Here is a 27,484-nt window from a genome sequence, read left to right on the forward strand (position 1 = left end):
AATCTTCGTCTCTTTTGTAGAGTTCTGTTTTTAGTGTAGGCATTATGTAAGTTTGCACCGGTCCTACTTGGGTTGGAGACTTTGAATATGTACCACTTTGTAGTTTCATCATCTTAGGAGTTTTGCTCTTCTACCAGCATGGGGACTTTTCCTCCCGAGGTGGATCGTGTTGCATCTCTCTTGATGCTATCGTGGCGGTGATTTCTATCTTGTTCTTCTAGTTGGTACGCTTTCTCACATCATGGTTCTTGGCATTGCACGAAGACTAACATTTGGCTTCTTTTCCTCCTTCGGTATCGACATTAAAGGTTGAGAGGGGGTTGCTACCCTTCTTAGTAGTCTAGAGGTTTCAGCACTTGTCTTTAACATCGGCCTTTTTCCCCCTGTTGCACCTCCTCGCATGAGCATTTCATAGCATGTAGACTGTAGTATACTCATTGTGCAAAGCACCACTAGATGGACCGTAAGTTGTTTCCATTGGCGGTTTGTATACCATACCACCATTACTTCATCACCCTTTTCCCTCATCATTGACACCCTTGAGTGGTTGGGTAGCTTGTTTGTTTTGTGATGGGTTGAATCTAACCATCCCTTCTCATTCTCCCATATGGTACAGTTCTTTGCTTGAACACAAACCATCCCTCAAAACACCTTTATGTTCCCCCCTAAAAAGAAAAAAGAAGAAAAGAAACAAACAAATAAGAAACAAAAAAAAAAGTTCATTATGGTTCCATTTGCTTTTGTGGGACTTGGTAGACCATCGGGCAATCGATGAGCACCCTTTTTTCGATGCATTGTCCTTTTTTGGGGTGACAAGTGGGACTCCCTTGGTAAGATAACCATTCTTTGTGTAGTCTTGGTAGGTCATCGGGTAGCCACCATGTACCCTTTGTCCAATGCCTTGGCTACTTTGGGATGGGACACCTTGGGTAAATTTGGGTTGCCCTTTCTTTTTGACATGAGAGGGGGTGTTGAGCTAAGAAATGCATTACATGCTGATTAGACTTTTAAACAGCCCCAAAATATGCTTATTTAATGAAAAACACAAACAAAGTGCGCGGTTCGAGAGAGTTTTAGTGAAACCCCAATTTGAGAGGGTCCACCCACATATACAAATAGATAGGCTGACCCGGTCTTTATCCTTTTATGCAGATTTCTCACTCTACCATGTAGATTGCAACCATCAGCCACCTACCATCTGCTCTCCAACCATCATTGACTACAGCCCATCACTATCTAGCCCTAGGTGGCATGTTTCTAGCTATTGCCTACTGTTTGTAGGTCTTCATCGGTTGTGTCATCATAGCATTTGATTAGCCTACGTTTTCAGCATCTGGTGTTGGGTGACAAGCTGCTGCCATCTCTCCCACTGGGCGATGTAGTACTTACATTTTTGCTCTCCAGCAGGCTATCTATATCAGCAAACACCTCTCTTGTTGTTGCCTGACAGTCCTTTGCCTTGGGTGATTAGTTTTTAGCTTTCGTTGATGGTACACTGTTGCATTTACCAAAATTCAGTCTCCAACTGCTGTGTGTAGGTGACCAGCCTTTTGCCCTTCATTATTCATTACTCTTTCATCTCCGACTAGTGCTTACAGTACTTGGGATTCATCTCTAGTGGACATCAGTCTCCAACACTACTGCTCTATCCTTGGACACTTTGTACACTCTTGCATTCATTTACAACATTCATTCACTTTAGAGTTGTATTCTTTTTCTCTCCTGCTTGTTGTTGTTTCTGTGTTTGAGTTTTGAGTTTTGCTTTTAGAGTTTGAGTTTGCTACGTTTGTGTTTGTATTGTTGTGGTCATACATTGTGTTTTCTCAATGCAAACCCTAGCAGCTACTCCACAACTTTCTTCACACCAATGCATGGAATGCAAAACCCAATGAATTTAGGTATGGCAAGTGCAATGCGAAACCCTACATATAGTAATGTTGGCATGATGCCTCGGGTACACTATTTCATGTATTGTAATGCATTTGCACCCCTTGGTGTGTATGGAGCTCAAAGAATTAATGCTAGTCATGTAAATGCTTTGTATGGTGCTGATCATAATGCAAATACAACGTACCTCTTTTTGTAGCCACCAATTTTGATAGTTTGACACCAAAGGGGCCAGGAAAGAACTATGATGAGGGTGGTAAAGGGGCAAAGTTTGAGACCTTCAATGGTGTGTAAGATAGATTGAAGGTATTGAATTTCATTCAACAGTTTGATGTGGCACACTTCAGAGGTAACTTTATCGAATCCTCTAAGATCCGAAAGGCAGCCATATTTTTGAAAGGAAATGTATCACAGTGATGGTCCACACTTTTGTTTCTAATTGGTTGATGAGTACCGTTGAAGTGCATATTATGTCTATTTTGGCAGCAATGTGAAAGTTCCAAGGTTTTGTGCGGTCTAGAGTGACAAAGGCCTAGAACGTAGTGGAGGTTTTGAGGCAAGTGAAGTTAGAGGTGAAGTTTCCATGTGCTAGTTGGCAGGATTTTAATATTGTTTCACGCAGAAATTTAGCTTCATGAGAGGGCAGCATGTGCAGACTGTAGTGTGCTCACTATTGAGTACTCAGCCCCATCCTCTCTCTCTCTAATCTCAGTTTTCTAGGTCAGCATGGTTCGAAAGTAAGAAAAGGAGTTGCAATTTGTGACTGAATTGCAGAAATTGAAGAGTGGACAGTGTATTATGCAGTGCAAATATCATTCTCACACATGTGACCCCGCTTGTATTCATGCCCATATCTTGAGGCTGAAGGGATTTGGGTTTGATAAATGCTCTAGTGCACCCCAAGATGTAAAATATGCAGTTTGTAGATTGCATGTAAGTGCTCTCATGAGTTCACAGGATGCATTGGATGCAAAGGTTTTTGATTAGGGAGATGCATTAGGAAGTGTTAGTGCCACATCAATTGGCCTTTATTGGTTCTTTTATGTAGAGGACATTCCTCATTGGAAGATGAGGAGTCCTTACTTTCTTGACATGATGAGCCAATTGCAAATGTTGGCCCAAGCTTCAAGGCCCCCTCATACCATCACTTGTGCACTAAAAAATTGGATGATGATGTCAAATGTATGCAAAGAGATTTGCTTGATCTCAAAGAGACATGGAAAAGATATGGTTGTAGCATCGTTGTTATGGATGGTCTGATGCACGTGTTAGCCCATTATCAATGTAATGGTTTCATGCATGTTTGGTTCCACATTCTTACAATCAGTTGATACAAGTGGTGAGTATAATTTAGGAGAGTACATCTTTGAAATTCTTAAGAGTGCCATTCTTGAAGTGGGGCCTCAAATGTAGTCTAAGTTTATATGGATAATGTAGCCAATTGTGTTCGTGCTGGTTACTTGGTTGAGCAAGAGTGACCAACCATTTTTTACACCCGTTGCACATGCCATTGCCTTGATTTGTTGTTTGAGGATATTGGAGAACTTTCTTGGGTGAAGCTTGTTTTGGAAGAAGCTATGTAGGTTGTGACATTTGTTACATGAAAAAATACAGTTCTTGCTTTGTATAGAAAATTTAGCTCAAAAGAATTGCTCAAACCATTACAAACTCGATTTGCATATATGTTTATTGTTTTGGCAAACATGTTGGATGAGTCTTCAATGGATTGTGCCACATGGTGGTTAGTGATGAGTATTGTAGAAAGAAAGTTAGCGGAAGTGCCAATGCTTTGCAAGTTTCATCTATTGTCTTGGGTTCTTCATTTTGGACCAATGCCAAGATGATTATAAAGCTATGTGCTCCAATTTTAAAGATTTTGTATCTTGTTGATAGAGAGGATACCACCATGGGGTTGGTGTATGAGCTCACTAATTGCATGATAGAAAGAAAGTCTGGAGGATTTTGATGCTTCCAAGCTATAGCAAGTCAAGGCACTTTGTATAGACCGATGGAACATGATGCACTCTCCATTGCTTGTTACTACTTTTGTGCTCCATTCTATTTGGAGAGCAAAGAATCATGACAATGATAGGGAGGTAAGGGTTGGATGGATGTAGTTGAACGTGTTTCAAACTATGATGTAAGTGCTTAAGGGGAGTTATATGATGAATTGGATAAGTATAAGTCTGAGCGAAGTGCATTGGCCCGCCCTATTGCAAAGGATGAGAAGAGGATGCATCAAGGTGTGAAGTGGTGGGAAACTTTTGGGGTAGAGACACCAAATTTATAGGGCTTGGCACTTTTAGGATATTATCTCAAGGCACTTGTGCTTCACCATGCGAGCATCTCGTAAGCAAGTTGAAAGAAAGAGGTTTTGAGAAGATAGAAGTGACCCTTAGAATGCTAAAACAAGGAAAAGGATGATGAAAGGCTTCTTGCTTTGCAAGAAATGAGAGGGGAAAATGATGAGAATTCAGCTCTTGTGATAGTGGGCGCATCAAGTGCTGGTACCTCTAGTCTGCCACGGGATGAGGAGGATGAGGATGAAGATGAGGGTGAGGGTGAGGAGGATGAGGATGAGGATGTTGGAGATGAAAATGACTCATGAGTCAACTTGAGTAGCACATGCCATAGCAAGTCTACAATTTGGAGTTAACCCTTGTATCTTTAGTCTCTTGAGTTGCCTTTATAGAGTCTAGAGTACTATGATGTATTATGATCTCAAAATTCATATAGTCTCCTTGTGAAATTTCAATGTCTTTTATGCTTGTTTTTCAAAGTGTAAGCTCTTTTGAAATGTCTACAATTCATATTAAGGTTCAAGTTATCATTCTTATGTTTTTCTAGACTTTTAAGAAAAAATTAGGGCAACGAATGATTTAACACAGGTGTTTGAATCATACTTTAATAATACTTTCATACCCGTATACGTATGGAAGTATGAGACGAATGTTATCAACTATGGTTAGATCCAACTTTGGATCGGGCTCATTCAGGTTTGGCAAAGCATGAGAGTGTCCATAGCATTGCATGATGCTCATCAAGGGAGCGGTTACACCTCCACTCCCATGGTGATGGACAAGTCAATTTATGTAGTGGATCTTGGATGTACAAGGTTTACACGTAGGGTACTGTATGTTGACAATATTTTTACCATCGGATCACTATTCGGTATACTAGTCACTATGAGTTGGTATGCATAATGCAATGTGTATGGTTTGCACATTGCATTGTGTTGGTATGCATAATGCAATGTGTATGGTTTGCACCTAGGCTTTGAAAATATACAAAGGCAAGTCTATTTGCATGTATGGAGTACATGGAATGTACATTTGGATGTGATGTGTGGAATGTACATTTGCATGTATGGAATACATGGAATGTACATTTGGATGTGATGTGTAGTCACAAGGCATGTATGGGGCACATGGATGATATGCATCATATATTTGCACATCATGTAAGATAAATATAGGATACATGTGGTTTGCAATTGATGTATGCTTGACATGAGTACCATGTGGTACATCATTGTTGTGAGCCATTGTTTATACCCAATTTATGCATTACTTTGCCTTGGTGGTTAAAATAGTGTTGGGTTTTGACATGTGGATGCATCCCTCATAGTTTTGATAGTAGTTATGATTGTTGTGTGTGGACCACAACCGATTTAAGTGGCTGGAATTTGAGACATGCAAAGGGTATGAGTATGGTTAAGTGATAGATGCACATGTTTGACTATGATGTTGATGTGTATTTCCAATGGTCACTGATGCCTTTATGTCAAGGTGGTGCAATCAGGGATGATTGCAAGGATTTCAAGGGGTAGGTTTGCCATGGGGATATATATTTTAAATGCTTCATTGTGGCATTATTTAGTTATGCACATGTGAGGTGCACATGTGAAGTGCAAGTTAGTTAAGTCATGGTGATAACCTAGGCACCCTAAGCATGCAGTGGGTGACATTGGCAAAAGTAGTTGTGGACATATGCTAATGAGGTGCCTAGGATAAATTTTGGTCAAGGACATTGAATTTCCTGGTAGAAATGACTTTTGGTGTATGGGGGTGAGAGTTTTAAACAATTTAATGTTCTAAACTAAGGTTTGTGGAAAGTTTCAACACTAATAAGTTCAAAGAGGTTAGCAATTTATAATTGAGGTTGGGCACTTAATGTTCTTTTAAATGAGGGCATGACCAAAGGGCTAGGCAACTTGTTTTTGCATGTGAAGGCTTGAGTGGAAATAGAAATTTGCCAATTGTCAAGTTTGGATTAGTTTTGGGCTGTATGCAACTGCATCTTCCATATTGGGCTGCTGTTCTCCCATTCAAGGCTGTTTGGGGTGGATCCAAGGGTGAAGAGCTCAGCTGTGAGAAGGGACACGGCTGCTGAAGCTTCAGGACAGTAGGGCAACCTGATTTGGGACAGATTCTGGGGCTTTAAACAGCAAGAAACCCTAAAAAGAGGTCATTGACAGTTGCTGATGCAGAAATTAGGGTTTTAAACAACAACAAATCCCTAAAAACCAGCAGGTGACCTGAATCTCTCTGTCTAAAATAGGAAGGGATTGCTGTTACAGCACTTTGTTGGCAGCAGATTGAAGGTTTCTCTCTCCTCTATTGTCCTTCTCCCTCATCTTAGCAAATCTCAAGATACTTAGCACTGTTTTACTGAATCCAGACCTAATTACTGCTGCAATTAGGTCTATGCACTTTTCTATAGAAGTGTGCCATTGAATCTCAGCCATTCTCAGTTATGCTCAGCTGTTGACAGTAGTATTTATGCTGTCAACACCCCCAACAAAAATTAGGGTTTCTCAGCCACCTCAGGGAACATGCTCATTAAATAGAAGTGCAAAGATCAGAGCAGTTGCTGGAATTGAAGCAATTACAGTAGATGTGAGAGAGATTGTACATCCACATTGAAGTTGACCCACATGTAAGTGTTCTCGATTCGAATTGTACCTGCATTGTGTTACAATCACACGGCAAACTGGATCTTGATGCTGCTGGTCATGGGTGACAGCCCAAAGTATTTGAATTTGTAGAGAGATTAATCTACATCTCAATGTACTACAAATTCATAGCAATGCAAGTTAAAGAAATATTGCAAGGGGTGCCAATTTTGAAGCTAATTGGGAGCTGGTTGTCAAGATTGATTGGTAAAGTTAAATTTCAGGTTTATGAATTTTATTGCTTGCTATAATTAGTGTTAAATTAGGTCATCTACCACCCTTGCCAAGAAGGAAGGCTGGTTTCACTAGCTACATTTCACTTAAAACTGAATTGGTTCCCAGCTGTAGGACTAAACAATCTTGTCAGATTGTTTATCTTGAGTATTTACTCAAGTGGAAGAACCGGTTGGAGGTAGAGGCAACCTGGCAGTTGGTATGGTCATTGAAGATTTGTTCTCCCCACTTCATCCGTAAGGAAGCAATCATTCGTAAGGGGGGAAGTGTTACATCCTTGGACATCTAGACAGGCGCTAGTAGCATCGGTCACGTTGGTCATAAAGTGACCTAGTGTAAATGCACTAGGGACAACTAAGTCCTATTCATAGGACTTGAGGCTCATTTTGCACATCATTGTGTGATCACTACACTTGGACTTAGGCCCATTGGCCAACACGTTTGTACATTGAATAGTGGGCTAGTGGTATGGGATGCTATCACTTGGGACATGGTCATGACCCAGCAGCCACATGCTAGTGGGTGAGTCTGTTTGGCTGTATGGGTGGGATGTGAGTGTGATGTCCATTCTCTTTGTGTTCTATGTTGTGGGTGTAGCTTGTGTTCTCTTTGATGGGCAAGGTGGCCGTCATGTTGTCAGTGAAGCCTCATTGGCGTGTTGGCACTGTCTAGGCAGCTTTGTGGATAGATGTGTGGCTGGACCTCACATATAAAAATCTTCAGTTTAGCATGCCTTGTATAGATATGCACAAAAGGCTGTTATTGTAAAGTATTCAAAATTGAAATGGACTAGATTTCTCTATCAACTTGGCTAGAAGTTTGGCCATGCTCATCATATTAATTACAGGAATGTTAGATTTGCCAAGAGTAAGGGTCAAAAAGTCTTAGGACAAACCTTTTATTACTAGTAAGTCAGGTTTGCATATGCACATTGCCCACATTCTTGTTATTGGCCTTTTCCCTGCAGGAAAGTGGTGAATTAGTTGGCCTTCACTCGTTTCGTCACTTGGGAAGCCGGCTTGCAACTTTCATGGATTCAGTGAATAGGTACTAGTTGTTATTTACAACATGTTTCTATCTTTGGTTGGAGAATATAAACACTTGAAATGATTTTTATGGGATTCTGATCCATGGCTTTGGATGGCTTTATAATAATAGTGTAGTCTGCAAAGATAGGTCTAAGCTTAAGTAACTGTTGTTTTGTGCACAGTATGCTTGCTGCTGACTTCGTCAGGGTGGCAATTCATGATACAAAGGATTTGGAGTCTTCGGTGATAGTGGCGAAGTTCAAAAAAAGAGACATTACTTACATTATGAACTCCAAGGAGGATTTCTTAGTTGAGGTAAAAAATGATGTCCGCCTGCCAAAAAGGAAAAGAAAACCAGTTACTTTATTTTGCAGGTTACAATACTCAAGATCCTTTCTGCTATATGAACGCAAGGAAATTGTGTAATGTTTTGTTCCTTTTCTGTTGTTTTGTAGCTGGGGCTTGAATGGTAAGCTCAAAGTTAATTGTATGTCAAACCTCAAATTGGCTTTGTGGTGTGCAAATCATTGAATTTTCATCTAAAATTCCTTTACACTCACGAGTTTTACAAGAGAAGGAAACAATACTTACGGGGTTCATTTCCTAGTGCTTTGAAGCTGTGCTTGGAATGATAGGCCAAAAAATGGGCAGTATGCAAAAGCTAGGATTGGCTTTCTTGAAGCAAGTTTGAAGATTGTAAATTGTTGTATTACGATATGTGCTCAAGTGTATCAAATAGCAGAAAATGGGATCCTTAAAATCTTTAAATTCTTATGATCTGTGTCATGAAAAAAAGGCTATAATATGATATGTTGGCACAATTTGAGAGTTAGCTTGACCAGTTTGACTATCTTTCAGAAACCAATACACAAGCTGTAAACCTTTCAAACTTCCCTGTCTCATTGCAGTACTGCAAGTTTGTGATTGGGCAGTTTTGTACGTTCTATTGTCCCCACTCTAGAGCTATAAACTATGCCCGTGTTTTTCTGGCATCTCTTTTTTATCATGGCTCTATATGCCTTTAGCAATGGGTTGCGACTTGCTGGTGTTGTTTTAATATGGTAACGTTAACGTTCCACTTCTGAGTTTTTCCAAACAATACAATAAGTCATGTCCGGTGACACTAATTGCAATTTTGCATTGCAACATGATGTCTCTGAGCCTTGTAACATGATGTCTGTGAACTGTATACACCATGTTTTGGATGATGTCTCTGAGCATTGCAACACGATGTCTCTGAGCATTGCAACATGATGTTTCTGAGCCTTGTAACATGATGTCTGTGAACTGTATACACCATGTTTTAGATGCCATCAGGTCAAGTGCAGTCAGTACTTGTTAAACGGTGGATAAGACTTTGAATGTCTGAGGCATACTGCTGACTTTACCTCTGAAGGTGTCATCCATCATTTTGTTCCTGCAGGAGAACAGAGAAAGCGAAGATGATGAAGCAGGCCTACGTGATCAACTACTTCCTCTCGTTATTGGGTTATTGAGAACGGTAGCAAGCTTTGGTCCCACTGTGTTTTTGTGCTTCTGTGGTGGCTTTAAATCCTGTGTCTTTTGAAAGGTGATCTTATAAAGCTTGCAGCTGATTTGCAGTCAAAACTGCCGGAGATTCTGAGGGTTTACAGGGACACACTCATAACAGACATCAAAGCAGCCATCAAAGTGGTAGTGGCAGAGTTATTGTCTGTTTTGATTGTCAGACCAATTGATACTGACACACAGTCTAACGAAAGACAAACTGACCTGGAAAGTAAGTGAAATGCTTGGTGCAATATGTAGCATGGTCTGTTTGTGTTACATGCTCTAGTTGTTAGCTGTCACTGCTCTTCATCTCTCTGATGATTAGAGCCAATTGTGTCAAGGTTATTGATAGCTTTTTGCAGGTGGAGGCGTATCACTTGCAAGCAAGTTGCGGAGTCTTTCGGCTGAAAGTTTTGTTCAGCTTCTAACAGGGGTGTTTGATGTGATACAGGTACCATGACTCATAATATGTAATACAATTATTTGGAGCTGATACTTTCATTCAGAAAGCCAAACAGCTTATAGTTACTCATCTAAGGGCATCATAAGTGATACCAGACAGAATAAAACATGTCAAGAATCTTGTGAAATAAATCTTCCATGCTTGTGGTTTTGGATGTACAATGTTTTTAATAACCTTGCAGAGTCAGCAAGAATGTTTAATATTTTCTATGATGCATCTTAATTATTTCCCTTGGGACAAGTGGAGGTTAACAACAGTGTTTTGGGCAGTGTATCATGACCTTGACTGTACTTGGAATAACATAGGCTTATTTTTCTTGAGATAAGTGCATCATGCTCAGAATATTTGCAATCTGGGTCCTTGTCAGAGTACTGAACCACATGAAGGCGCGATCATAAAAGTTAAGAAGCATTAATATGAGCCATGTATAGACTGGTGACACCTTTTTTCAACTACAGAGCCCACATGAACATGCAATCATAAAAGTTAATAAGCATTAACTTGAGCCATGCATACAATATTGGAGTGCATAATGACTAGATGCAACAAACGATTTTTTCAAGGAAAATTGAGAAATGGAAAAACTAGATTTACGGGATAGTATCATAGTGGAGCAACACTAATAACATGTGACAAGTACTCAATCATAAGAGTTAAGAAGGGCATGTTTAGGATAGTGGAGAACAGTCTGCCATGAAGAAGCACTACGTGGAGGCACACTTTGATGTTCAGGCATGTTACATGCGCTGCTATCCTCCTCATGCATCAGTTTTGTCTTGTGATGCCTCCTTCAACACAGGCCCCAACAGCAGCAAACCCTTCCCATTCCAGTTTCTATCCTCAGATTTCACAGTTTCAACCCTGAAACTGTCAGACACTTAACTCTAGAACAAATTGAGTCCTTTGCTTCTATTCTCAGTCTTAAACTTGTATAGTTTTCCGAGGCTTTTCTCTCCTATTTCATGAGATTCAAAATTGAAATCAAAGGCTGGCATGGTTCATGGGATTGGGTTGAAATTGTTAACTGTTACTTCCAATAAGTTTGGAAGTGTGAGCAAACAAATTCTGTTTTCATTGTTGACTAATGATGATTATTTCACCAGTCAGCATTTTCTTTGGGTAAAGATCAAAACGGGTTCTCAATTTGGGCACGAAACTCCAACATGGACATTTCTCTCTAGTTGACACCCTGTCTCTAATGCAGAGCTAGGAGACCTTTCCTTGTGGATGTCCCATAACTGACAGCAATACTGCATGGAAATGTGCAAAGTAGAGAGCTAGTCTCCAGGATTTCTTATAGTTTTCTCTCTTTAAGTCAAATCTAAGGTTTTAGCTGGTGCATGTGCTCCACGGACCACACTTCAGCATTTTAAAGCTTTGAAAATGTTTTACTTCTTTTCCCCCAGGTCCGTCTTTTACGTGCTGCAGAGATACGGAAAATAATTGAACAGATTATTGGAGGTCTTCAAGGTAGCTATGCTGAGGCTGCTGTTGCAGCTGCATTTGCTTCTGGTGCTGCAGTTGCAGCTGCAGCTGAGGCTGCTCAGGAAGACCAAATGGAGCCAGCAGTGACTGTGCAGTTTGAGAAGGCTAGTTCTTACCGAGGGTCATCCTTTGGGAAAGGAATGGAAGCACCTAGCCCAACTACCATCTCAAGAAATTTCAGGTACATCATTTGCATCTTTCTCTTGTGGTGTTTTGTGGCTGTAGTTGATATCATTTCAAGTCTTACAGTTGAGATCAGTTCCTGCTTTTCTTTGAATCTGAAGTACTTCAAAGTACTCTCCAAAGATGTTGAAAACTGGTGGGTTATAGACAGAAATCTAAGTATGATAATCAGAAAATCAGTTAATCCCAGTTGTCTTGGTGATAAAATACTTCTCAGAAAATACTCCATTCTCCCTGCAGGGCAGATGTACTTCGTGAGAATACAGAAGCTGTATGCTTGGCTTGCCATGCAGCTCATGAAAGATGGTCTAAGCTTTTGGGTGTACGTGCTGTGATTCATCCAAAGCTTCGTTTGCAGGAGTTTGTTACTATTCATAACATCACTCAGGTCTTCATGGTTGCTACGGAGAAGGTATGTTATATTCCTGCATTTTTTTTTGTCAGTGCATATGATCGAGAGTCTGGTTACATTTTAACTACATGAATGATCTTAGATTGGTGGACGGTATGCACCAAGCATCAGAGGCATGCTGCAATCACAATCAAAGGCTTTTGTTGATGTGCAACATAGCATGCGGGTAAGCATATGAAATATTGATTGTTGTGATGTGGAAAACTTGATAGTTATGCCTACCTAGTTAACTTCAATACTTGGACTTAACAGATGTCGAAGATAGGTGCTGTATTAGAACAGGAGACATGGGCCAGTATAGATGCACCTGATGAGTTCCAGGCTATTGTAGACATGCTTACACATGGTGAGCAGAGCAACAATGGGATCTTATATTCAGAGCAGTCTACAGATGTGAACGACAATGAGGACCCAGACAATGCACAGATGGCTACCAATGCCAAATCTGATGCTGTAGTTTCTTTTAAACAGAATGACAAAACAAATGGGGCTGAAAAGGTTCAAGGCGCTCCTCCTCCTCAAAATGGGCTAACTAAAGAGCCACTTGCAAAATCAAAGAAGAGTCGGGATAAATCAACAGCTAAAACACTTCAGATTCGAGGAGTTGGCTTCCACATGGTGAACAGGTCTGCTCTGAAGGCTCAGATAGTTGGTGCTTTTGTTAAGAAATCATAATCTCTTTTGTCAAACATTATGTATGGTTGAGTGTATTTAAGTCCATCCATCCTTTTTGCAGCGGGCTGATCTTACTAAAAATGATCTCAGAGTACATTGACATCAGCATAGCACTTCCCAGTCTGGCTGCTGAAGTTGTACACAGAGTAGCAGAACTTCTGAAGCTATTCAATGCCCGCACTTGCCAGCTAGTGCTAGGTGCTGGTGCTATGCAGGTATCTTCAAAATCAGGTCACCTTAAAATTTGGCTTAATGACTTCAAAAGAAAGAATTTACATTTGTTTCCCTGTCATGGCTTATGAATGATGTCACAAATTATGGTATACTCTTGCAAGTTCAGGTTTCAGGCTTAAAGTCAATAACAGCAAAGCACTTAGCTCTGGCAAGTCAAAGCATAAGTTTTTTCCATCTCCTTATAGCAGGTATGATGCCGTTTCTACTCTTGTGTTTATATTTTCCAAGATAATGAAAGAAATGTATTGGCAGCTATGCAGTGTATACACAACTGCAAGGTAGCACCATACAGACATAAATTTAGGTTCAGTGGTTCTAAATGCTTTATCGCAAAGGTTCTTGCAATGTCTGAATGAGAGAGTTCCATAGAAAGTTGAAATGTCTGAAATTGTAATAGTTCTGTACACCTGGGCCCTTTTACTTCGTCTCCTCCTTTCTCTGTTCCTGCTGCTATTTGTGCCATGTCGACAGGGCTGTGTGACAAACTTATTCATTCTCTAAATAATACTAGATTAATCAAAGCAAACAAAATAACTGGAAACCCTAGGAAATAGAGGTATAAGACACACTTCTAGGGTGCAGGGACAGTCCTACATTGAAGGAGAACCATTCCTTGGTTCCCCTAGAAAGACAGAAAAAGTAAAAGAGTTCAAGGTGTGCCCTGAAAGTCTAGAGACTAAAACATTTGATGGTAAGGATAAAGAAAAGACAGAAAGTGCTATTGCATTTTTGTATAATTTGAATTGATGTTTCAAATAGTCTTCTGTGAAAATCCAAATTGTGGCATGTTGGAATGAATCTTGAAGATTCAAGAAGTGGTAATGTACTGCCTCCTTAATGAAACTTTCGACCCGGTAAAGAGGTGGTGGCATCAGCATGGACAGGATTTGAAATAAGCCCAGTCAGGGTCTTTTCCCGATGACTGGTTACAGGATGCCCATGATAAAGATCTAAAGTCTCAAAGGTTGAATTGTAAGAGATTGGAAAAGGCAAAACAAGCTTCGGCATCTCTGTATAGACTGACTTGATGTTTCATGAGTACTATTGTGAAATATCCAAGTTGTGGCATGCTGGAACTAATCTTGAGCTGATGTGCTGTGAGCGATGGTGGGGGTGTTTGCAGTCATGTCTTTTTGTGTCCATCTCCTGGTTGCAACCTAGTTTGGAGAGCCCCTTTAACATCAGCATCATCTTTACCAGCTCGTCTATCCTGCAGCAGGCTGTCTACTGCCTCATGACCTGTTCCAGCACTCCCAGCTGCTGCATTTACTGCAGTCTCTGGCAGCTAAGCCTCCTTGACATCTCCATCAGCTGCTGCCTTTCACATCAGGTCTGTGTCTCTGTGCTGGTGGTGGTCATTGAGCTGCTGTATCTGCACTTGCCACGCTATTGGTCACTTGACATTTGGAGAACTTATGGATGCTGTCGACATCGTACACACATTCAACTCTGCATTTTCTGCTTGGACAATTCCCTAGGAATACTTCAGATGAAATCCATTGTGATAGATTTCCATGGCGCATTAGGTACCATGAGAGATTGTAGTAATCTTGGAGTCTTTTGCTTGTCACACTTGGATTTTTGACTAGCTTGTGTATATCACTTTATAGTGCTAGTAGCCAATAAAAGAAGTATTCCATTGCACTTAAGAGTGGTTGGCCTTCTTCTATATCATACATCAAGAGATTCATGACTTTCTTTAAGTACCTTTTGCTGAATAAGAAGAGCAATACAAAGGTGGTAATTCATGAGAAGGTAGTTGTTTGTGATGGAATAATTTGGATGAGAACCATCTTATGGTAAATCGGTCCTATTTACTATAAATCACATATTTGCCATAGTTACACGAAACGCTACAGCGTTTCTAGAAACGGAAATGCCCAAGAAACGGGGTTTCTGCAGACTGCGATTTGGGGCAAAACTTTGGCCCGAACGTGAGCGCCCCCAGACTCCCACATTCCAGTCGACTTTTCACCTGCCTACATTTCTTCTCTCCACTCTGTCGGGCTTGCTCCTTTGTCGACTGAGGACTCCAAAGCCACGCACACACACACACATTCTCTCTCTTTCTCTCTCTCTCTCTCTCTCTCTCTCTCACATCTCGAATCTTCTATCTCAAATTTCTGTGTGGTTGTAGGTTGTAGCCTGTGAATCGTGATTCTGATTCGTGAAGCTGTGACCATCTCACGTTGCAGCCTGGGCCCTGCACTCATCATGGTGAAGGATGCTGCATAGGATCATATGACGATTCTCACCGAGTATAGAGGTGGTGGTGGCTCCAAGCGATGGAGATGTAATTATTGTGGCATTGAAAGAGGAGGGGCAGCCACAAGGATCAAAGATCATCTTGCACATGTGGCAAATAAAGACATAGGCCCGTGCCCAAATGTACCCACAGATGTGAAGGCTTCTCTTCAAGCGTGGAAGCTTAGTCGATTAGGCAATCAAAGTGCATCAATTATAGGGGAGAGGGGAGTAGATGATGTAGCTTTTGCAGCAACATGGCCATCAAAGAGGAGTAGAGCTACATTGGAGTCAGATGCAGCTTCAGTGGGAGGGGCTGGGGTGCATAGGACTCCATTGGCAAGGTTCACTAGTAGTGGAAGTGGAGTTGGCATAGGTACAGTGGCAGGGCTGGCAAAAGGGTCACTTCAGAAGGCAAGCATTCAGGCAAGCTTGCAAAAGCAAGCTATTCAAGAGGCCACTAGGGAGCTCACTCGCTGCTTTATACAATGTGCTATATCTTTTTATGTATTGTGAACGCCACGATGGAGATCAGCCATGAGGGCTGTTAGCCATATTGGATGCGAGTGGGAAGGTCCATCCTATGATAGTATGCGTACACGAGAACTGAAAAATGAGAAGATGCGTATACAAGCTCAGTTAGAACCATTGAAGGCCACTTGGGTAAAGTATGGATGTATTGTGTTATGTGATGGGTGGACAGATGAACGTGAACGCAGTGTCTATAACATTCTAGTGTCCTCATGCAAGGGGACAATGTTCTTGAGAGCCATTGATGCTTCAGCTCCTGGTACAGTGATCATAGGCTCGTACATCTATGGGCATATACGCACAGCCATTGAGGAGATAGGGCCAGAAAATGTGGTGCAAGTGATTACAGATAATGGTTTCAATTGTGTTTCCATGGGGCAAATGGTTGAGGCTGCCTATCCCAAGATTAGATGAACTCCGTGTGCATCACACTCTCTTGATTTATTGATGGACGACTCGCAAAAATTGAATTGGGTAGACATTATTCTTACTACCGCAAAGTCCATGGTAAACTTTGTCACCAAGAAGCCTAAAGTGTTGAGCATCTATCGTGCACACAGTGACCTTGAGTTGCTGAAGCCATCTAGCACACACTTTGCGTATATGTTTATAGTTGTTGAGCGGATTGCGTGCGTGCGCCAAGGCTTGATGCACATAGTTGTGTTCAGAGAGTGGTCAGCCATGCTTGAGCATCAAGATACACACTATAGGGCTTTTGCATGACAGGCTATGGATGAGACATGGTTCTTGGAGGCTGAAGCTTTTTTGAAGTCTATCAAGCCTATCTACTCCGTTTTATGCATCACTGACATGGAGGGGAGTACCATGGGATTGTTATATGAGTACATGGATAAGATCAGAGAGGCTTTTGAGAGCAATGTCTATCTTTCTCGCTCAAAGTAAGTTCCTTTTAAAGTTTTAACTTTTTCCATTGTGGTATTAACTTATTTTTAGAGTCTAGAAGACACTAATTGTGTACGTATTTATGATTGTGATTTGTTATAAACTTATACATGTGTCAATGTAGGATTGAGGAGCTTCAATGTGTGTGGAACACGCGATGGGATTGGTTTCATAGACCAATCCATGCTGTTGCACACGTATTGCATCCTCTATGGCATGATGAGATGCAATACGAGAATGAGGAGCTAGAGCATGACATTAAGGAGTACTTCTCAAAGTGGGTAGGAGGAGACGTGCAGATGCTGAGAAGGCTAGAGGATGATCTTTTCCTCTTTCGAAATAGGAGTCTCTCTTTTGGTCGCCCTACAACAGAGCTTCGAGAGACAGTTGTAGCCTGTGTCTTGGTGGGAGAAATATGGGACATCCGTACCTACCTTGGTAAGTAGGCTAACCCATAAACCATAGTGTAGACTCAACTTTCAAGCTTCAGGACAAACATGAATCATGATATAAGAATCAATTATAATATTTTTTTCTTGTTTTTGTCATGTGATTGGTAGAAACGTCTTGCCATTCGAGTTCTTTCACAAGACTACAGCTCAGGTCCTTGTGAAAGAAATTGGAGCACTTGGGCCCTCTTCTACACAAAGAAGAGGAACTGTTTGACTACAACATAGCTTGAGAGACTTGTGTACTGTCATTGTAATCTTCGCCTCCTCGAGCACACATCTTCATCTCCTGAGCCTTGCCAGGTGAATGTTGACAAGTTTGACATTGAGAAAATGAAGGACATTCCAGACATTCCTAGAGAGGAGCTAGACATTTATACGATGCTATATGAGGAGATGTCAACTCCAATGCAGCACACACGAGCTTCATCACGAAGGTCAAGGTCGACAAGCAGGGGTGCCAGCACTTCAGAAAATGTACCCTCGCCCTCATTTAGTAGTGCCGATGACCACTCTGAGTCAGATATTGCTTCTCTCAGTGCATCTGGCAGTGCTAGTGGTAGTGATGTAGATGCCGAGGAGGGTGATCACTGATGAGACTTGAGTCTTGACTCTTCAGAGTTCAGATAGATGCTCTCGTGTGATTGTGTCTTATCATTTATGTTTATGGTCATTGACTGAGGACTCAGTGGACCATGGTGTTTTATGGATCATTAGTTATCAACTTATCTTTTATGCTCTTGTATATTTTTTTCATGATTCATGAATATGATCCAGCCTCCAAGTGTTTTTGTGATTCATCTATATCTATTATCATGTTACATGTAAATTGTAATGATCTAATCTTTCAAGTGTGATCTATGAATATCTTTAGAGTGTGCTTGGCACTTGCCAATTCAAAGTTTAAGTATACTGTATGAATCCTGATGTATCTTTCGATTTTGGAAATTGGTGCAGGCTATAGGTAACATGTTATAGAAGTTAGGATTTAGGACCTCCGACCTAGTATGATAGTATCAAATATCAATGTCAATAATCAATTGTATGTTAATCATGTATGTAAGTATTTCTTGATCAAGTGATAAGTGTGGCTTATTGTCATCTATTATCTATATTATATATTAAATTGGGGTTACATATTTCCTTGTATCCCCGTTTCCCTGTTTCCCTGTTTCTTCTTGGAGACGAAACTCCATTTCTACTGTTTCCCCACCGTTTCCGTTTCGCCGTTTCCGAAACTCCAAGTAACTATGGCTATAACTAATGGCTCATTGCTTAGGAATGTTCATGATGAGCTATTGTAATAGGTGCAATCTAAGGCATTCTAGAATTGCATTAGCAACTACATTATGCTTTCGAAAAGTGCATATAATTTGAAAGTGAAACATCCATCTTGCATGTTTCTTTTATAAATACTTTTGAGTCTTGGACGATTTAAAGCTTTGATGATCATTTTTTTACAAGAAATTCATTGTCTTGAAGATAATGCTTTCATATAATCAAAGTATGAACCAGCATTAAGAGCTCCTTTACATAAATGTCATCGAAAGGTCTTCATTCTAGGAGTACAGAATTGGTTCTTCAATAGTGATTTTGTTGAGGGCTCAATAATCAATGCACATGATGAATGTGTTAGTTGAATACTCATTATCATGATGGATAGCTCTTTAGCACATTTGGTGCACCCATAATGCCTTCATTTTTGATTTGGTCTCGAGCATCTATGGTCATGTGGCCTATGTTCGAGGATCATTGTTACGGCAGATCTATTCCATGGTTTCAACAAACCTAGTCCAACTTGATGTGGTTGCTCCTTGGCTGGATATTGTTTGCTCTACTTCTATTGTGCCACCAACATGATGTTTGTATGCTAGGTTTTGGTACCCTTTTGGCTTGATGTGTGAATTTTTAGGATTTTCTGGTTGACCAGAAGGCCTGCTTCATGTGAATTGTTACCATTTTGTTTGGTTGGCGTAAAGGCTTGATGTAAATATTTCCATATATTAATGTACACTTATTCACAAAAAGAGAGAGAGAGAGAGAGAGAGTGTGTGTAAGTGTGTGAGTTATATGTGACCAAATGGATGTAGCTCAGTTGGTTAAGTTGAACAAGGTGGTGACTAGAAGTTCTTTTGTTCAACTTCTACATCTTGCACGGTCATTTAATATAGTTGTTACAAAAGGAGAATCAAACCTAGGTTGGTGTGCTAGTAAAAACAAGTGGCTTACCACTAGGGTAGCCACTTGATTATGGGAAAAAAAAAGAGAGACCTATATGTGTCGGAATTTGGTAGAAGCACTTCTAATTGTAAAACTAGTATGATGTACACATGCACCTTGATTGCTCCACCAACTCCATTCTATACCTACAAGTCTGGTCATCTTGGTGATCATATCTCTTACAATTATTGGACAATCATTGCCCTTTGGAATTCACTAACATAATATTAATAGACCTAACAAACAACATGGAAACTGTAAATACCATCTTATTAGAGTATATTTGCTTTCTAAAGCTTGCTCGTCCAGGTTATCTTGTTGCATCTCTTTGTGCAATGAACTTTGTGTATTCCTCTTGTGCACAAAATGCATGCCTCCTCTTGAAGACATCCAAACATGCTCACGGTTTTTGTACCAGCAAACATTGTAGCTTATAGTGCTTCTTTGAATAAAGCACCCTTTGTATGAAGCAAATATGCCAACCATATATGAACAAATTACCATTTTGATGCAGAAATCTCTTTGTAGCAACACCTTTGTAACTGCACAATATGATGTAGCAATAACCCTTGAAACTCCAAATGAAAGTTGAGCGTGCCATACTTTTTTCTATATAGACACCACATCAAAAGAGAGAGATGGAATGAACCACACATTAATCCACCCAGACTTAGCTAACATTGGATCTGATACCAATTGAGTGCTAACTTAATATTGAATTGATAAAACACATATGAAGGCTACTTTGAAGGTGAAGTAGACTAAGAAATCCATGATAGACACACAAGGTACACATACTCCAATTGCTTTCCTTCCAACATGATTGTAGATGCATGATGACAGGCAGATTATATGGATCATGTTTTCGATCCTTGACGACCATCAGCAGACTAGGCTGCTGCTTGTACGCAGTTGCCTCCTGAGTCCTACCACAATTTGTTCAAAACCAGGACCCTGTACTAGCATCTGCCATTATCCATTTGTTTAATTGCAAAAATAGTTGTAAAATAAGATAATGGACTTGGATGCACTTTGTAATCAGAAGGCATCAGCATTAGTTGGTAAGAACCTAGCAATAAACAAGTTATATTACAATGAATTGTGGACTGCCATTCTATAATATTCATCAGGAGGATGAAGATCACATCCTCAGATGAGGTATGAAACCAGTTGTTGGATTGTGTCCATGGTGTAGGCCTTTCTCAAGGTGCAGGAGTGCTCATCTGCAGGCCCTCTCTTTTTTCTTGCACAACCCTGCTGGAGTTGGCTGCAAATCTCATAGACTCTTGCTTATAAGCAAGAGCGATTTTTCATGTAGTTATTTGAAAAACACAATCAGGGTGGGTTGCCATAATTATAAGCTTGTAGGCTGTAGGTCTGACAGCATTGCTGGGTTTGGCCCCCAGATTAGAAACGTGTATGCTGTAGCTTTCCTGGTGATAGTAGTTTTATGTGTAGGCCTTCTCAACACGATTGTGCTGCAATATGACGTGTTTACACAGCCTTGGATGCATATGTCCTTCCCACATTCATGCTTTCCTCATTTTGTGTGCTGTTTGTATGGAGAAAACTTGATTGCAAGCCAATATGCAACTGAAATGAAGGAATGGTGTTTGCACAATAGTGACAAGCTCAAATAGAAGTAACTCAAACAGCAAGGCTGGACTGAACCAGTATGGACTTCTGCATATTGTTGGGAAGAGGACAATGGTGTGGAAATATGGGAAAGAGAAGAGTGGAGAGACAATGCACACAATCATCATTTTTAAGGGAAAAGCATGTTCCAAAGATGCAAATTCTACCTATAGAGAGAAAAACTTACTGAATAGAAAATGAAATAATAACATTTTTAAAGAAGCACAAAAATAGGGAGAAGGGAGGGAGAGAAGCATGATTTTCATATTTTGAATACAAGTGACTTTTTGCATCTTTACAAGTCCAATTTTAGACTCCTCGTCAAAATATGCGCTCCTATCTCAATTCTTGGAGTGGTAAGGTTGATCTTGAGCTCAAAAGGTGTTATTTTTTTGCCATTTCTTTTTCTGAATGTGTTTCAGCTTGAATATTGTTTTATAAAATTGGTCAAAAATAAAGAAAACATTGATAGTTTTGCAGATTTAAAGCAGCTTCTAGCTGGTTATTTACCTGAAACAAGAAAAGCTTTGCTGTTCACTGAAATTGACCGTGTTGCTCAGGTAAACTGTAATGTTTTTTGTGTTTTCAAGAGAGGACATGCTACTGATCTTTTAGTTTAATTGATAACATGTGACCCCTGATGATGAAATCTATTTTTTCGAGTGTAAATCCTTAAAAAGCAAGTAACAAAATTAATGCATGAGGAGAATAAGTGTGAATAAATATGTTTGCAATACAAAACACCGAGACCTGGTCTTTTTCAGTCGTGCATTTTGGGAATGGAGTGTGATTGTGATCCGAAGCTCATAGTAATCCTCAGGGTGTGATTTTTGACATCTATCTGGAGTGTCTATCTGCCAGAGGGAGGCCTTCAAGGGAGGGGGCCTTGTGTCTTGCATCATTGGTCATTTTTTTGGTTTAATGAGCTTGTGGCCTTGTATCATTGGCTCCTCTAGAGTGTCTGTTAAAGTTCAAGCTTCTGACTCCATTATCTACCTCTTACTGTTTCAGCTAGTTTATATCTCTCATTGTTCTTTTTGAGGCTATACCACTTTCTAACTACATAATGTGCTACTTCCATCTGTGTGGGGGACCTTTGTGTCAATTTTTGCAGCATAACTATTCTTGAAATGACCTCTTATCTTTTAGAGTTTTATTACCTTATGTAGCTCTCATATTCTAGCCATTCTCAAGACATCAATGCAGTTCTTGAGCTCAAGTTTCTGACTTCTTCATCAATCTTGTGTTCTTGCAGATAGTCCATCTCTCTTCTTCTTCTTTTTCAGGCTGTACCACTTTCTAAGTATGTGTGTGCTCCTTCCAGCTATGTGGGCAACGTTTGTGGCGATTTTGTGACATGACTATTCTTATCCATAGAGATTTTAGATCCCTTTAGCTATGCTATGATGGAGGCATGGTGCTTGTTTCATGACTAGGTGCCTAATTCTTTGTGTTACATACCCTTGTGAGACTTAGAGTGGAAACATGAAAAGTTGCACGAAAAGAACACTGAAAAGGGGGACAGAATGCATGAATAAGGAATCTTGTATTATCTGTAAGAAAGGTAAAACACATCAAGCATGCCTACGGAGTACACCCTTGTGATGCCACACGTGAGGGTTCACCGGAGTATGGAGATTACTTGTAGAGTACCTCAGTTGAGCGTACCACTACCTTCATATAGGTGCATTTGGCTTCAACACTAAAGCATGCCTATAAAGCTCCAAATGGGGAGGGAGGGGTACCCTTACACTCAACCCCATACAATGTATTGTTGTCCTCAATGATCTAAGGCTTCATGCCTTGGCCCTTGACTCATTAATGCAGCTTATTCTATCAAGCTGGTCAATGTTTGTTGTGCTATGACTTTAAAGCAATGTTGATGAGTTTGAAAATGCATCCGTTTGACCTTTCTAGAAGCTTGAGTAATCTCCATTTTTAGTTTTGGGAACTTGTAAAAGGGAAATAGAAGGAAACAACTCCAAACCCACTACTCACGACCCAAAGTAGCAAAGGGGATAAGAACTTCTTGGAGAAACTACTCAACATGCAAGAGAAGCAATTACAAATTGTGTGAGTGAGTCCAAACCTTAAAATAAAAACACAAAAGCCTACCATAGATTAGTGGCAACCCAAAGTGGATCCAAAGGTAGCACCAAAAATGAAAGGATTCCGTACCAAGGCAATGTAACTCTCATTGTTGCACTGTAGAAGAGTAGGATGAGTCTGGGGGCAACCAAGCTCCTCCAACAATCTCCGAAGCCACACAACCTTACATGTGGTGGAAGACGTGGCCTGATACTCTACCTCAGTAGAAGAAAGGGCTACTGTGGGCTGCTTCTTGCTACTCCATGAGATAACACTTGAACCCAAGGTAAAACAATAGTCTATAGTAGACCGCCGGTGGTCCACATTGCTAGCCCAATCCGAGTCGCTCCAACCTGCAAGAAGAAGATTTGAAGCACCTGTATCGACGGGATAAGAAATCCCTAAGTCAGAGGTCTCCCTCAAATACTGAAGAATCCGCAGGGCAGGATGCCAATGTACTTGTTTGGGTTCACTCATAAACCCCATCAAAAGACCTATAACAAAACAAAGATCAACATGAGTGTTGAGTAGCCAAATCAAAGATCCAATTAGGTGACGGTAGCGGGAAGCATCCATCAAGGGAGAAGTTGAGTGTGAAGTGGCCTTTGAGTTCGGATCCATAGAAGTGGAAATGATTTGACAAGTCTCCATCTCAAAAGTCACCAAGAGCTCCTAAATGTATCTCTGCTGAGAGATGAAGATCCCCCTCTGAGACTGAGAAATCTTGTGACCCAAGAAGAAATGAAGAAGCCCCAAGTTTGTCATCTCGAACGTTTGATGTAAAGCTGTCTTTGTCTCTTGGACCTTCTGTGCATGGTCACCTGTAAGAATCAAATCATCAACATACGACACAAACAACGCACGATCAGCCTTGAAAGTGTGTACATAAAGCTACGGATCAGCCTCGGATCGCCGATATCCCAACTTTGACTAAATGAACGAGTTAATCTTCTCGTTCCATGCACGCGGAGCTTGCTTTAGGCTGTACAATGCCTTCTTTAACCTGTATACTTTCCCATTCGAGGATCCAAAGCCAGAAGGCTGCTCTACATAGATCTCCTCCTTCAAGTCACCATTGAGGAAGGCCGACTTCACATCCAACTAATAGATAGGCCGTCTTCTATGGCCAGCCAAAGCAAGAACAACTCGAATAGTTGCCAAACGAGTAGTGAGGGCAAAAGTATCATAGAAGTCAATGCTTAGGCACTGAGCAAAACCTTTAACAATAAGGCGAGCCTTGTGCTTGTCCAATGAACCATTGCTAAGGTACTTGGTCTTGAAGACCCACTTTACGTCAATCACCTTCTTGTGAGAGGGACGAGGCACAAGGGACCAAGTATCATTCCTCTCAATAGCCTCCAACTTGGCTTTCATAGCTTTCTGCCAATGGCTAGACTGCAAAGCCTTCTTCACGGTCATCAAATCATAGTTAGAGCAAACAAGCTCCGTAGAATGTGTATGGTTCCTTCGTGACCTCCGTGGTTCATCCTGCGGTTCCCACTCCTCAAGGGCCCCCTCGATCCCTGAATCTCGGAGTGTATCACGGGCCCAACAAGGAGGTCGGATCTGTCCTCGTTGCGCTCCATTTGTTGAAGACTCGGGTACATCCACCGGTGGAAGCTCCACTGGGGTGGCCAGTGGAAGGGAAGACTCTGAATCAGAAGAAGAATCTCCATCAAGAGGCTCTGGCTCCAAAGGAACTGTCTTGGGAGCCCAACTCTCCCTCGGATCTCCAAGGACGGGGTGCTCCTCACCCTCATCTGGGGCCGGAACTTCCATGAATCGCACATCTCGGCTCGTGTAGACATCCCGCTTGACGGGATCAAACAACCGATAACCTTGGGACTGGGAGTTGTATCCAACAAAAACCTATCGTCGGGAGGCCGCCTCAAACTTGTCACGTTGCATCTTCAAGATGTGCACATAGGTGTCACACCCAAAGATCCTGAAATAAGAGACATCAGGCTTAGTCTCAAAGTAAGCCTCAAAAGGCGTCATCCTGTCAATGGCTGAAGTGGGAGATCGATTGAGAATGTGAATTGCCATAGCCACTGTCTCAGCCCACAGAAACTAAGGTGTTTGTTGGTGCTCCATCATGGTGCGTGCCATCTCGATCACACTTCGGTTCTTCCGCTCCAAAATGCCATTCTCTTGAGGAGTGTTGGCGTTAGTAAACTCCTGGTGAATGCCCATATCTGCACAAAAACGGGCATATACAAATTTACCACCCTTGTTTGATCGCAAGGTCTTCAGTCTCCAGCCAGATGAGTTCTCCTTGAAGAGAAGCCAATCCTTGAAGTGGGAAAAAATCTCTGACTTCAACATCAAGAAATAGGCCCATGTCATCTTGCTGTAGTCATCTACGATCAACATGAAGTACAAGCTCCCCTTTAGGGGTTGGGCCACAAAGATCCGTAGATACAAGCTCCATAGGTGAAGTAGACCGCCTCGAAGCTTTGTTGGGAATCGCAAGATGCAATTTCCCACAAATGCAAGAGACACATGGTTGTTGGCTCACCACTATGTCCGGCAAACCTTGAACAAATGATCCTCGTGATACCTTCCAAAGGTACTCATAGTTCAGGTGGCCAAACCGAGCATGCCATAGCTCGGACTGTGTGTGAGAGGTAAGAGCTGTGGAAGACTTCAATTTGTAAATGCCGTTCTTCTCATACCTTGAAGAGAGAACCTTCCTCGATTTACGATCGAGAACTCGAACATCACTGTCAAACTCCACCAAGAGGCCAAGAGAACAAATCTTATGGACTGAAAGCAAGTGATACCCTAAACCTGGCACATGCAACACCTTAGAAGTGTGGGTACCACCACGTCCATCTGGAATCAGCTGCATCTCACCTTGTGTAATAATAGATATAGAAGAGCTATCTCCAATGAGAATCTGCCTACGTGAAGGTCGCAAATGGGCAACACCAACGAGAGGAGTCATGTGCCGTGAGGCACCACTGTCCATGATCCACTCTCGAGCCTGGGGAGCTATCATTGCAACATCAGAAGTTTTCTGTGTAGGGTCCTTAATGACCACTAAGTGTAGAAAAGCAGTTGATGAGGATGCAACCACCACTCCAGAATCCTTCATGTCCTTCTTCTTGGTGTCCTTGTCCTTGTCGGGGCAACCCTTCTTCCAATGACCGGTCTTACCACAAATATGGCATGTCGATTCTTTCTCTTTGTCCTTCTTGGATTTGTTGTCCTTCTCCTTCTTTTGGTCCTTTCCCTTCTTTTGAGAGGCTTGACCAACCAATGCCTCTGATTTGGAAGCATTCTGTTCCTTCAATTGTTCCTCTTGGTCCAAGACCATAGGAACCAACTTTTCCCATCAAAGTATCGACTCTCCCCTTGATGCAATAAGAGCGGAATAAAAGGTACTGAATCGTGGCGGCAACTAGGACATTTTCACCTTTTATTTCAGTCCATGATCGCCTGGATCTCCAAGTTAGTCTTTGTAGACATTTTCACTTGCAATGCTTGCACAAACACAAAAGCAGCCCCCTTTGATTGTGAAGACGCAGCTTGCTAGGGCTCTTTCCTCTGCTTCCCGAACCTTCTTCAGTTTGTCGGAGGCGATGAAAAGGTAAATCTGCAATGGAAGGCCTAAAACACAGCCTTCCACTCCTTCAAACAGCAGCAACCTACAGCAAATTCACCAACTAGACTCCTTTCCCGCACGCCTACGCTCGCTTCAGCCTTGTTCCGATGCGCAGCCCTCCTGCTCGCCCTTGAATGCTGGAAATGCAGCCTTGTGTCGTGCTGAAATCTCCTCTTTAGGTAGGTTCTTGACTCAGTCAGTCCGATTTCACCGCTCTGATACCATGTTAGAGTGCAGTGATGCGGAAGCGTGGGACCAAGACTGAGAGAGAGTGAACACGGGAGGAGAGAGAGAGAGAGGAGACAGTGAAACACAAAAAATCTGCAGTGAAGAATGCTGTATAGGAATGTAGAAACATACACGGGTGCAGAGAGAATATCTGCGTATGTCTCCGCCTTGAGGACCTCGATCTCCGTCAGCCCGCATGCTGTCTGTCACCAGCAGGCTGTCTGTGTCAGATGCAAGTGATCAAGTGCTGGACAGGACTGCTATAAATAGCAGAAAAAATACTACGAAAATAGCTAGCATCAGGTCGGCTGCATTTAATGCAGCCGACTGCATAAAAAAACTGTCTGACTGCTGCTGCCAGTCGGACTGCACCTGCCACGTGGCATATGATCCGATTGCTGATGTGGCTGCTGACATGGCTCCTGCGCTGGACTGGCTGTACTGCCTGCTGCTCTGCATTACTCCTGGCTGTCCAAGGAATGACATCTCTAACA

The 27,484-nt window shown here is 41.5% G+C and overlaps 2 protein-coding genes and 1 pseudogene across 5 annotated transcripts in view; all 3 read left to right on the plus strand.

Moving 5' to 3' along the window:
* Nucleotides 1-27,484, plus strand: part of VPS54 — a 46,614-nt gene that overhangs the window by 16,360 nt on the left and 2,770 nt on the right. For 2 of the 3 annotated variants that reach the window (XM_087677516.1, XM_087677517.1), the window contains exons 3-14: nt 8,043-8,122; nt 8,286-8,418; nt 9,527-9,604; nt 9,706-9,862; nt 9,996-10,084; nt 11,503-11,762; nt 12,005-12,176; nt 12,259-12,342; nt 12,429-12,802; nt 12,913-13,066; nt 13,192-13,273; nt 21,548-21,627. In XM_087677516.1, coding sequence (XP_087533642.1) covers nt 8,043-8,122; nt 8,286-8,418; nt 9,527-9,604; nt 9,706-9,862; nt 9,996-10,084; nt 11,503-11,762; nt 12,005-12,176; nt 12,259-12,342; nt 12,429-12,802; nt 12,913-13,066; nt 13,192-13,273; nt 21,548-21,627 — 1,743 coding nt within the window. Of the gene's footprint in view, nt 1-8,042; nt 8,123-8,285; nt 8,419-9,526; nt 9,605-9,705; nt 9,863-9,995; nt 10,085-11,502; nt 11,763-12,004; nt 12,177-12,258; nt 12,343-12,428; nt 12,803-12,912; nt 13,067-13,191; nt 13,274-21,380; nt 21,424-21,547; nt 21,628-27,484 lie in introns of all 3 variants that reach the window. The other variant, XR_015690838.1, reaches the window with a different exon arrangement.
* LOC148035556 (uncharacterized) lies at nt 15,727-16,292 on the plus strand. The gene has a single exon (XM_087677518.1). It carries the CDS (start codon nt 15,867-15,869, stop codon nt 16,272-16,274), a length of 408 nt encoding a protein of 135 aa, XP_087533644.1. The 5' UTR covers nt 15,727-15,866; the 3' UTR covers nt 16,275-16,292.
* Nucleotides 16,874-17,806, plus strand: LOC148035557 (uncharacterized; annotated as a pseudogene). Its single transcript, XR_015690839.1, has 2 exons — nt 16,874-17,201; nt 17,324-17,806. The product of XR_015690839.1 is annotated as an uncharacterized LOC148035557 (transcript).

This window comes from Lygodium microphyllum, chromosome 5 (genome assembly GCF_053477565.2).
Source record: "Lygodium microphyllum isolate KBCC chromosome 5, Lygodium_microphyllum_v1.1.10, whole genome shotgun sequence".
Classification (NCBI taxonomy): domain Eukaryota; kingdom Viridiplantae; phylum Streptophyta; class Polypodiopsida; order Schizaeales; family Lygodiaceae; genus Lygodium; species Lygodium microphyllum.

Excerpts from the sequence above, each read along its gene's own strand:
- LOC148035556 (XM_087677518.1), top strand. The coding sequence starts at position 15,867 with ATGAGGGCTGTTAGCCATATTGGATGCGAGTGGGAAGGTCCATCCTAT.